A 13,228-nucleotide genomic window follows, 5' to 3' on the forward strand; every position below is an offset into this window, starting at 1 on the left:
TGTTATGTTTCCTTACGACTTCGACGAGCTGAATGGTTAACGGCGAAGGGTACAATGTTAGGGTAATCGATATATTCCTTGAATACGTAAGTCTCACGATGCAATCATATTCTTTCCAGTGATCGCTTCGGTATGCAAATTTTAATCGTACGTCACAATTGTACCGGATTACGTATCTCTAGATCGTGCCTCACAATACATGTTAATTTGGTAATTTAAGTTTATGGGAGGGTAAGGTAACGGTTGTCTGAAGTATGCAAGAAACCATACTTGTTCCTTTCGAGAAATACTATTATGTAAGAAAATTGAGAGAATAGTATTTGTTAAAATTATGGAGTATAACATACCCTCAAAAATTACAATTTCGTACTTTTTTTCTAAAATTCAAGTTTTTATATTCGAATTTATCTTCTAAAAATTATCTCGATCGGTATTATAAAGAAATTCGATAAAAATTAATTATTTCGTCTTTTAATTGCTCTTGTATGTAATTTCATCGTGTCTCCAATGTATGCGCTTGAAATATCCATTGATAACACTTTTTAAGAGCAAGAAAACGGAAAAGCTGTCGAGGTGTGCTTTGAATGCAACGCATGCGAGGACTATTTAAATACACACAATCGAAAGTGGAAGTAATTAGTACGTTGGGTTGGGAGGTTCATTGTGGCACAGACGTTAGCATAGCCGCTAACTCTTCGTCTTCGAGGAATTTTACCCTAAGTCGATGGAGAGTTCGGTAAACAATGTCGACTATTCCTAACTTGTAGCCAGGAATTGGACGAGTCTCGTGTGTGCTGATCATACAAGCTAAAGTACTTGCATACGGAGTTCACGCTGGACGTTTCCTTTATGAGTTCGTAGTGTAGAAAAATACTTAACTTTCCCGCTTCTCAGGACCTGCGACTACAGACTGCAATTTGTCTGTCTACCACGTCAATGATATTTTAATAATTTTTTAAACACTAGAGCTATTAGAATGTTTAAAGTGACTAAATTGATGGTTTTTCACAGAGCTTGTATTATTCATAAGCTTACTGTACTTTTCTAATATTATTATTAGATGAATTTAATCATCCGTATAAAGTGCTATTATAATAATTAGCAGCATATAGTAGAAAGAAAGAAACGATTAAATGTACGATCTAGATACATCTTATCAACAGGTTAATTAAGATTTGAAATGCAAAATTATGCGAGTCATAAAAACATTATAAATATTCATTTACCCAATAAATATTCATTTACTGAATGAATATTTATGACAAATGTTTCTCACAGTTTAGGTAATCTATTTTGTACCAATTACAAATAACAAATAAAACAGTTATTTTCCACTAAGAATTTAATAGTCTTTAACAAAGAGTACTATACCTACTACGTATGCTATTAAGATTTTATAAACACCATCGCTGAAAAGCTTGGTATAGCTTATTTGTTAAGGAAACCTGAATCTTCTTAATGAAAAAAGTACGAATGAATGTTTGAACTTTTGCAACGAAAACACTAAAGTACAGTTATTTTTTTACACTATCATTGCGATATCTTTATTCTCACGTTTAATCTTAATTTAATACGTTAAATTTGATATTACAAATAATGAATTATCTGATCAAGAGATGGAATATTATAATCCTTAGAGTTTATTAAAATGATCTTCAATGAGAGAAAAAATACTTCCTAAATACTTATATATACTATTACTATACTATACTATACTACCACTTCAATCAATTCTTTTTTCACACCATCTAGCTGTAATATAACGATGATTAAGCATGAAGCAAGTCTACATATAATAATCAAATTAACGTAGCATAAACAATGTCGTAACCCGTGCAAATGTTTACTTAGATAAATAAATGAGCATAAAAAATTGACAAGTCGTTAAAGACAAAAGATATCGGCCTTCGTTATTTTGTCTTTTTTTCTCTTTGTAAACTTAGATTTGTAAACTTAGAACTTCGTAATGTTACATTACACATCTGCACATTCCCTACACCGCTACGTAATTTCCAATCGCACCTATTTATATTCGCATTCTTGTCCCACATTTAATTCACCACGACTTACAGTCACCTTTCCCAGTTCATCTGGGAAATATATTGCCCGTCATTTTTCCCAGAAATCAACGACTCATCGTTCTTGTTCCTTCATTCTTCATATCACCGCTGGCTGTCGGTGGTACACGTTAGTACGTGTACTCTTGTTGCGGACAACGTGTTTCTTTCGCAACTTTATGACACGTCCGTCGGGCTTTCTAACGAATGTCCGTCGATTTCGCGCCGAGCCTTGTTCCACTTTTTTAAAGTCGCGCGTCGCGCCCGCCGTACACGGTGTCAATTAAAACTCCTCGAAGGAATTTTCCCCGCGAACGCGTCTCATTAATACAACGTTCCGGGAATACTAACGCAAGCCGGCTGTCTTTCATTAAGAAACCGACTAAACCCGCGAGCCCCGCATTGCGCACCCAGCATAGCTATGACCGTGATTAGGCGCGCCATGAAACAGGAAAAAAATCCTGTCGACGATTCCCGTCGAGACTCTCGAAGCTTCGTTGTTTCGTCATATCTTGTCTGGAATTCCTACAGTTGCATTCTGCCGGAGTTATTTTTGTTCCTCTCGTTTATCTCGAAAGCGTAACTGTTAGCGCGTTTGGACGATTACAGAACATTATTTGATGTTTTTAAGGATTGTATGATTTTTTAATTCTTATGTTTAACGATCATATGGAAAAAGCAAGGTGATGATATTTTTTGTTGATTTTTTATTTTTCTACCACTTGGTGTTCGAAGGAAATAGAGCGCGTTGATATAATATAGATTATAGATAGGACGAGGAATTCCTTTTCCGAAGATAGATGATAAATTCACGAAGATTTGCAAAAAAATTAGTCGAGTAATTAATTTCATGATTATATCGCGAAAATGTTTAGGATGCACGTAATATGTAAAAATCAATAAAATATCTAAAGTAAAATACTCGTTATAACAGTTAGTAGGTGGAACAAGTTCCCATTTATGTTGCATTTCTTTTATTGTGCTCGTAGAAATATGAATTTGCATAAACATCTGCAGTCTATATTTTTAAAATAACGAATCGTATAGAAAGAGAATTGTAGCAATGCGTGACTGATCGATAGCGTGTTAAACATTAAAATTGCCCCATCGTGATTCATGTTTCCCTTCGTAATTCATCAATAATTAGTTTCTCGTTGACTTTGTCTCATTATTCAAGCAATAATTCTTGTCTCTTTGATATGTTATAGGCGGCATATGCTGGTCTTCCATCAGTAACGGTCGTTGTAAGGAATTGTTGTCACAAGGAGTGACGAAGGAAGATTGTTGCGCGTCGAACGCAGCGGCAGCGACCGCATACTCCGAGGAAGACCTCGATAGTGGAAGTCTCTTTTTCTGGAAGGTACTTGGAGGAGGTGTCCAGTGTCGTCCTTGCAGAGGTAAATGAATATTTTATTTCGACTTTATCTCATATTTTTTAAAAAGCGAAAAATTCTCATCAAAGTTGTAAATAGAAAATATCTAAAGCTTTATGATTATTATTACATAGAATTGTTTATGATAGCACGTATTTATTTATCAAGACGTGATTCCATTTCAAAAAATATGATGTGTACATAACCCCTTAATAATTAGGTATTTTCTGTAAATATTAATCCTTAGAAATCTTCTATTAATATATCAATGCGATATATTAGTCTTTTATAAATCTTAATCTTCATATAATTTCGATAAATAAATTAGTATAGATTCATTGGTAATTAAAGAGCTGATCCTGCATGTTGTTTCATGAAAACACCAATTCAACGTATCAACTATGTTTTTTAATAGAAAGCTGTACGGAAGTAAGGTGCGAGGAAGGGAAGAAGTGCGTGGTGCGTAGAGGAAGACCAAGGTGCGTGTGTAGTCCTGAGTGCAAGGCACCAAGAGGAGGAGGTCCAGTTTGTGGGACAGACGGCAAGAGCTACAAAAATTTGTGCAGACTGAAGAAACGCGCTTGCAAGAAAGGAAGCCACGAACTAGCGGTTGCCTATAACGGCCACTGCCAAAGTGAGTATGTATGAAAGAGATGGAATCATTATCACCACCGCTTTGTAATTGAATAGCCACCGAAAAGACCATTTAAGATAGATTCTGTGAAAATCTAAGAAACTATCGAGTAGATGTACATAATTTAATTTAATTTAATTGTATCTAATAATTAAATATAAAGATTATGAAATCTATCTATTTCTGGTACAGAGATTACACGTATGCATAAATGAAATGAAATAGCTCCCTGATATCATTTGAAAATTGCTAATTTGTTCATTTAAAATACTATAGCATATTTCAATAATTATATATAATATTTGGGATTCTCGAAGCTATTCGATTACTTCAAAACATTTTTCTAAAATCAGTTACTAGGGTAACTAACATATTTTCTTCGTTCATACTTTTCAACTCTACAAACATAACTTAATAATCATAAATAATTAAGAACATATCGTCGACTATTTCTGACCATTTCGGTAATTGACTTTTATAAGTATATTAACTTACATATACAAGATCAACAAATTCAATCATACCGCCGAATCGTAAAAATCGTTCCAACCAATCAACATCATTTTTATCATTTTCCATCACACTTTCTGAAGCTAAATCCAATCAGCTAACCCCAAATATTTCAATCAACTCGATTAACAGCACATCTGTTACTATCCAAATTGTCAAAAACTATTTAGTCTTCGACTATCTCCTATATCAGCCTCTAAACTTCCAACTCCCAAACTGCAATCGAAAGAAAACTAAATAACCCGGGGTGGTCAGAAATCGCGTGTGCGCGCACGCGTACTAGGTAACCGCGGGAAGTTCGCGCGTGCGCGCTGGTCGGCGCGAAAAACAAACAGGGAAGGCGACGCATCTATCACGGGGTCGGTTTACGACTGTGCGTAATAACGTGTAAAGTGTCGAGCAGGTTCGTGCGCACGAGTCCGGTGCGGCCAAGGCCGGAGCTGCGTGCTGGACCAGAACCTGAGCCCGCACTGCGTGAGGTGCGCCCGCAGGTGCCCCCAGCCGCCCCCGCAACAGCGAGCCGCCGCACGCCCCGTTTGCGGGGCCGACGGAAACACCTACAAGAGTGCCTGCCACCTGCGACTTGCCGCCTGCCGCGCAGGTCGCGCCATTCCCGTCGCCTATAAGGGCCACTGCAAACGTGAGTCTCCTTTTACTTCTTTCTCCTCCTTACTTTATCTTCGCTTCGTCGCTCAACTCCGCCACCTTCGCCGATCCTCCGACGTTCTTCTTTCTTCTTCCTCTTTTTCCAAGCCTTTCTCTCTTCCTCCTGTCACCTCGTTCCACCTTCTTTTCTGCCTCACACCCCCGTGACTGTGCGGACGCACCGTTGTTTCCGTCGGTTGCACGCGCTCTCTCTTTTCTTCTCGCCCCGTCTCTCTAGCCCCTGTGTTTGCCTTTTCTTCGCCTTCTCTTTTCGCCTCTCTTTACCGTCTCGTCGTGGCCTGCTTTTTAGTCGGTTTTTCAGCACAGCGGTGCGCAACCATCGGGTCCAGGGCAGAGAAACCTCGCGGGGAAATCGTAAATATCGCACGGGAAACGGTGGCGAGCGTCCGATAGAGAAATCCTCGTAATGGGAAAGGTTTGTCGTAATGACTGCTCTGTTGAGAGAGGAAAGGGAAAGGATATGCTGTTGATCGATCGAATTTTTCATTGATCTTGTCAAAATGATCGGTTTTGTCATTTGCGCAGCTATGTCATTTTCGCGTTGTCGAGAATTTTTTAGTCGGCGAATTTTATTTTATATTAATTGTTATAGAATGCGTTAATGTTGAGATAGAAATACGACTAGATATGTTTATTTATTTCCTACGTAACATTTTACCTCTGATCCTATGGGTAGATAGTTAATTAGATTATTAGATTATAATTAGATTATCGATAAGTATCATACGATACTTTCTTTTCAATTTCGTTTTGATAGATTGTTTTGAAATGTATCGCCGAATTCCAATTAAAATGATCATTAATCACAAATTGATCGCAATCTTTTTATGTGTCTTGTATTCATCTAAGTTCTTCGTTTATTATTTTGATATAAATTATAGATTTCTTCTTTTCGTTTTATTATTGCGGTCTTGTATTTTGGATTTTACCTTTGATGAGCGTGAGATTAATGTTAGAGGATAAATTTCTGTGCGAGAGAGCTCGAATGCGTTTTGCGCTTTCTTTCGAAGGCACTACCTGTTGCTTCTCATGTAAAAGAGTGATTAAACGCAGGAAAACGGGTGTAAACTGCAGGGTGGCTTTTATATGGCCCGATGCAACTGGTGAATAAGAATTTTTTTAATGCAAACCGAGACCAACATTGAAATTGAACGGTGATGTCACAGCGTGCTTTTTAAGACTACGTTCTGTTTTGGTTAATGACGCGAAAAATGGAGTTATATATAACGGACATAAGCATTTTTAATATACACGATTCCTATATCTCTACACGCGAGAAATACACGTGAGAATTTTTCACTTAATAAAGAGAATATTTATAAAAATAAAAAATATTTATAAAAATATAAAGTACCGTATATAGCGTAATTTACTGCAGGTAATTATCCGATATACAAATATTACTTAAATTATAATAATTATTTATATCCTCATATATAGAATATATAGTAAATGAGAGAAAGATTAAACAGGTATTGGATAGATGAAAAGAGGATCAATCGATAATTTCATATCTCTCGGATTATGACTAGTTCATAAATTTTAATTGCACCAAACATATAATATTCTCTTATCAACTCTACATAATTTTAAATGCTTATTACAAAGATAAATTCCATATGAAGAATTTACGAAAATATTGAATATATAGCTATAATGATAATTATCATGAGATAATTTAAATACTCATTAAGAAATTAATGGATCGTATTTATATAATAGTAGAAAACGTAATTAATAATTTTGTACGAAAAGGAATAATATTTCTTGAGATAGAAACGAACGCGGATGTTTTCTCTTTATTACTCGCCGCGGCGGGAGAAAAAGCGGCATGAAATCATGCATGTAAAGGATTCGAGCAAGAAAGGGTGAAGGACGGTGACGAAGGAAAGGAACAAAACACAGGCGGAGAGGGAAAAGTTCAGTTCATTGGTGAGCAGGCGAGTAGCCAGACCGCCGCTGCTTTGCATCGGAATGTATCTTATTGTTGTCTGGTTTGCACAGTGCCGAACTCTTCTGACAGGTGCCATAAAGTCACCGAGCGAAGTTATGTCCAAACAAGACTTTGCAGGGAATAATAAAATCCTGTGCCTGTGCAAGTGTTTACGAGTGAATTGCCTTTCGACCTCCTTTTTCTACCAAAACTGCCTCTTACCAACATTCTGTATTTTTCTTCTTAATTCAATAAGATGCAAATGATGGAAACCTTATCAAAATATTACACGGATAATAAAATTCTGTCGATTCCTATATCATCTATCAATGGCATTGCTTTCTTAAACACATTACGATGAACTTAGATGGAAACTAATTTTACACAGTTAATTATTATAAAAGTCTTATTTCAACGGTACGTAAAAAACGGCGATTTGCTATTTATTTTATGCCAACAAAGATTACCTATTAGTTTTATTCCATTAGTAGTGATATTATCGACAAGTAGTAAGATTATCTATTGATGATTCCATAGTCTCTAACGACTAATAACAATTCTTTCTAATAGGATTAGATCAGTTTAGGAGGCTCTTCTTAATATGTTTACGGCATCATTCAATATTTGAGACCAATATCGATCCTTAATTTCTACGTGTATATTTTCTTTTAGACTCGCAATTCATTTTAGTCGTAGCAAATTATTCTCATTTCTTATGTCATTATGGTTATTCAAGTACTCTTTCTTCCCTCTTTATTGCTCTCTATAGTTTTATAAGGCTTCGTTCTAAGAACAAAGAGTGAGATCTTCCTTCTCGGAAGATAAATTCCATTTTATTGTTCCCTTTTCTCGGTGTTCTTTCCTGCTCGTTCCTAGTCGCTTGATCTTTCAACCGTTACATTATCCTTCTTCCAGGGATAACAGATCCTGACCGTGTACGTATTCTGCGAATCGCTTTGTACATCGTCCGAGCTCGCTTTCATTGTCTTTACCCTTACTATGTGCTTTTAGGTGCTTTTTCTCTCCTCGATAATTGATTTTGTTATTGTTACTCTCAGCAATGATCGATTCAGAAGGCGTAAGAAAAAGGAATGGTACGTTTAATCGTGTTCTGTGACGATAAGACACCTTTATTAGACCTTTATCAGACACAAAAATGACGCGATTTGAAAGTTTAAGCATTAGTCATTGGAGAAAAATGTTGCCTCGTGTGCCTTTTGGTCTGAAATTTGATGCGTTCGCGCAGTTTGTTCAAAAGTGTGCTAATCGGTCCGAGCATTGTGCAAATATAGACAGCTCTCACATTTTAACGGAGTCAAAGATCTTTTTTAGCAGACCAGCGTCTTTGTACGGATGCACTGCATATATTCTCTTTATCATCGGCAATTATCGACCGCCCCAACGTAATGTTCGATAACCGGTCCATAACACGAGCGTGTATTCGATTAACATTAATACTAGCCATTAAGGCGATCGGTGCTCACAGAAGGTAATAATTTGAAAGTATAAAGAACGAAAATTATTCGTTTCAAATAATTCTATAAATTCTTTATTTTACATATCTTTACGCATTTAAATATTTCCCTTTATTCAGTATGCTTGCGTAAATTTGGAATTTTTTTCAAAATGCACGGGTACTGGTTTGAGGTAATTTGCATAAATCTGCAGATCAAAAAATTCACAAGAATCTATTAATTAGTCGATGAAATGTCACAACACCTTGGAAGTTAATACGTTTAGCAAGTGATATGCCTAGCAAGTGATATATAATATACGTAATTTCTACTAAATATCGAAGTAATTTCTGTATACATTCCCTTTATTTCAAACTCTATCAATACAATCATGATAGTTAAATCTTACTACACTGCTAATGACATGAACTTTTGATGAATTCTTTTTCGGTATATTGCATATGATATACCTATACCTATAAGTACTTTCTTGAGCCACTGTATGCGGCGCTCGCGAATTTTTCGTGGCGTGAAACACTCGTACACGAGCGTATGTCGCAGAAGGCACAATTTTTCGCCGGTGCCTCTCAACTCGAATGTCCAGCATTGCATGGATTCAAGAAGAAAAGGAGAGAAAGAAACGTAGAGGTGAAAAGAAAGAAAAAAAAAAAGGAAACATCGGGAGGCAATCGCAAGATCGTTCCAGGAAGTTCATCGACCGAGACGCGATCTGCCTGGCTGTGAGAGAGAACAAAAAATTATAAAAAGAGGGAATACAGACAGTGCAAGCAAGGAAGAGAGCCAAAGAAGAAGGAAAAGAAGGAATAGAGAGTAGAGAGGGGCGAGAGGGACAAGACGAAGGAGGGGGGAAAGTATCGTTTTCTGCGTATTCCTTCGAAGAAGTCGTAATAAAGCCTGCAACTTCGTACATAAGATCAGCGATTGCGAAAGAGCTTGCCAGACTTTTTTTTAAACATGGCGTCACCATCCCTTCGAGAGCCTCACGCGATCTGTTCCGATCGTTTCGCCGACTAATTGTCCAGAATGTCTGCGATCAAATCACAAAGGTTTCTGCAACTTCTACCGGTTTAACGCGATATTAATTAATGGAACTATGTTTGGAGATCGATCGTTTGCTACTTTGAGCAAGATCTAATCTGCTTTCGAAGGAATCGAAAGCTACACGTGATAATTCCTGTGGAGATTTTGGTATTAGTAACATTATAACTTGCAATGTGATTCTGAAAGAAATTGGCAAATAATTTATTATTTGATTATTTGAGACTGTATTTTATAATTGACGTGGTATATACAACAGCCATCGTGATATTTTCTTTTCATTTTTGTTTCTTCATCGGAATATATGAGAAGAAAACAACACTAAGCGAACTTCAAACGTGCAAAATTAAAATATATTGAAAATAAAAGATAAACGATCAGCGTGTTGTGCGAAATAATTTTCACAAAATCAGGGAAATTTTTCAAATTTTCCGTAAGCTTTTTCTCTTTCGTAGTATCTTGCGAGAGAGTCCTTTCTCGAAGCTGATCGCTCTTTCGATTAGCAACGTCGTTTGCCAGCAGCACGCGAGCAATGTGTTACAATAATGTATACACATTGAATCAAAAACTCGTTAAGGGAATCAGCGCGAGAAAGGGAGGAAGGGAAGGGGTTGAGCGCATGTAACGAGTGTATAACTCGAGGCCGTTGCAGGATAATCCGCGGTTTCGTCGTTGATTTACGACGCTTGGAATGCCGAGGACGCGTCAGCGGCGTCTTTCCTGTAATATTATCCCTTTACAGTCGAAGACCGGAATATTCTCGTCAGTATGCTTTTCCAAGCAACGCTTGCGTCACCACAAAAAAACTATCGCTCGTTTGGAAAATAATACGAACGATTTTAATACAAATTGATTACGTATTGATTACAACGTTATTATTGGTTTCATGATATTATGTATCGAAGAATAGAAAGACTGGAAGATTCATTCGACTATTTATGATGTTAAATCCAAGGTGTATTACCGAACATATTCATTCCTATTAAACACCGTCATTTACACCAGTAAATAGAAATAACTTGTAGATACTTTAGAAAACTAAACTTCCACGATTTATCAGTATCCAATTCTCTGTTTCGCCAAAATTCAATCTTCTCCGTCGTGTCTTATCTCGAAATCGAAATTTATGGAACGAAACCTCTTCGGACATTCCGTCCGTGGAATTACCGTGCAAATTCATATGAAAGGGACACGGTTCATCGTATCTCGTACGAAGAGCGTTCATCGAATGGAAGAGGCGCAAAAACAGCTCCTTCGAACCGACTTCTTCGCTCGGGTTCGGGCTAATTACGCTCCAGCTTCCGGTGGTTCGCCGGTCGCACGTTAGTCCTTCCGGTGGCGGAAGCGACGCGCCTACAAAACTAGTAGCCACGCGTGCATAGTTTATCGCGATGTAACAGGAACGTAGAAGGAAGCATCGGCGGAAAAAGAAAGAAGAAGAACAAGAAGAAGGAATAAAAAGGAAGAAGAAGAAACGGCAGCGACGGCGGTCGTCGCGCGGAAAAGGGTTGACACGCGTGCACGTGCACGTGAGCGCGCGCGTGGAAGCGCGCGGACGTGTGTAAGGGCGTGTCCTTGTGGCGTCCTTGCCCTCCGGTCGTTCACCGTACGCACGCACGCACGCACGCACGCACGTAAGCACGTACGCACGCACGCACGCACGCACGCATGCATGCAGTCGGAGCGCGCCCACGCAACGTGCGTGCATGTTTGGAAGCCAGGACACGCGGTCTTTTACGTTTACGACACTTACGGTCCCCTTCCACGCTTGCTGCTTCGACTAAAAATAACTGGCGACTCGAGGAATTCGGCGTGCATCGATCAGCGTTCACCAGCGGCCTACCGAAAATCTAATAGAATTTTATTGCCACGACCTTGACGCGACTCTCTAATCTCTAGCATTTCATTATAGAGAAAATGGCTGAAGTAATCAAGATGTTGGAACGATTTTCAAAGGAGAGATTGATAGTGTTGTTGCTAGTAAAATGGTATATAAAGTAGCGTAGATATAGCTAGATTTGTCACGATGCGTGGGTTTGGTGGAATTATTAATGGTGTTTGAGAATGCGACAAACTTGTAAATAGAGTTTGTAGTTTTCAGAGATGTTTCTTGGACGATTTATGAAGAATTTCATCTTACATTTGTGAATGAGTATAGGGTATATATGAGTATAAATATATGAAACGTAGATTTGAGAGCGAAGTTGTGTGTTGTACATTTTATGCAAATATTATTTTCTGTTTGTTGTATTACGAGATTGGGCAAGGTTTACACTAGAAAGTTTATAGTAGAAACAAATAGTTAAAGACACAATAAATAATTAAAAGATATGAAACATGTAAACACAGATATGAACACATGTTTTCGCATCAGTCATTTCTATAGAGTCGTCATAAATTAGAGACCTGTTCGCTGTAAAATTTGAACAATAATATTAGTTCAACTATTCGTATATACATGATGACTCTAATCTCAGTTTTTTAAAACGAACGTTGGTAGGAAGGAATATATTGAATATTTTTCATTGAACTTTTTTCGAAAGAACGCATCTAAGCATACTATACATTGAAGGCATACTCGATAAGACTTATTCTTCGAGAAAGAGAGGATTACGTGCCAGGATATTTGTCTATTTTTGAATTTCAGAAAACTCAAGTGGTAGACAAGTTTTTTGCAGAGAAAGAGAGAGAGAGAGAAATAGAGACAGGTATCGAAATTGGGGGCTGATCGTAATGTTTCACGAACGTGAATAAGCGGAATTACACGAAAAGTTTAATTCGCTATGACGTAACATGGTTTGTGGGTTTTTTCTAGAAAACGTTATGACTAACATTTTAAATGTGACTAATCTCGCCGTGGGTGGAAAGTGGGAACATGAAAAACAAACGCATTTCGAATTGAATGTTTCTTATTTTTAAAGCGGTTCAATGTAAATTCTTAGAAGATCGAGAGAATCCTTTGAATCGCGAAGGTTTGCATTCAAATACTTTGCGGAATGTAAATCAGTTGCATAACGATTTTAAAGAACTCGCTGGATACTTTTCTAAAATATATTTATTTACGTCTGCGAACGTAATGATACTTTCGATCGTGCGAAACGCTACTCTCAAGCTAGAGACATAAACTTTTTCTAATCTGTAAGCACGTTCTACGAGTATTTTATAGCTGGGATAATATTACATTTTGCCGTTAAAATCCTCCGATAACGAATAACAATTTTCGTCCATAAAATGTTCAATTTCGTTTAAATAATATTTCGAGTTCTTCGATAGTTTTGAATATATTGATCTTTTAGATTTTCATCTGGAAGCATTTCAAACGAGCATGCAATTTATTTGTACTTTAAAATTGATATTAGATCGTTAACTTTGTAACCCGATATTTGTCATTCGTTAATATTATTGGGAATCACGACTTTTTTGTTGAACGTATAAACTTTTGTACAAGAAATTATCTCCGGGTATGCACAGTCTTATAAATTATACTGATATATTTATAACAATCATGATTGCTTAATAATTATAAAAAAACTAGAATATCT

The 13,228-nt window shown here is 37.2% G+C and overlaps 1 protein-coding gene across 1 annotated transcript in view; it reads left to right on the top strand.

Moving 5' to 3' along the window:
• The window catches only part of LOC122567635 (follistatin-A), a 59,931-nt gene that overhangs the window by 27,571 nt on the left and 19,132 nt on the right, over window positions 1–13,228 (top strand). The window contains exons 2-4 of the mRNA XM_043726418.1: window positions 3,266–3,454; window positions 3,846–4,064; window positions 4,978–5,214. Of these exons, the coding sequence (XP_043582353.1) occupies window positions 3,266–3,454; window positions 3,846–4,064; window positions 4,978–5,214 (645 nt within the window). The remainder of the gene's footprint in view (window positions 1–3,265; window positions 3,455–3,845; window positions 4,065–4,977; window positions 5,215–13,228) is intronic.

This window comes from Bombus pyrosoma, linkage group LG5 (assembly GCF_014825855.1).
Source record: "Bombus pyrosoma isolate SC7728 linkage group LG5, ASM1482585v1, whole genome shotgun sequence".
Taxonomy (NCBI): domain Eukaryota; kingdom Metazoa; phylum Arthropoda; class Insecta; order Hymenoptera; family Apidae; genus Bombus; species Bombus pyrosoma.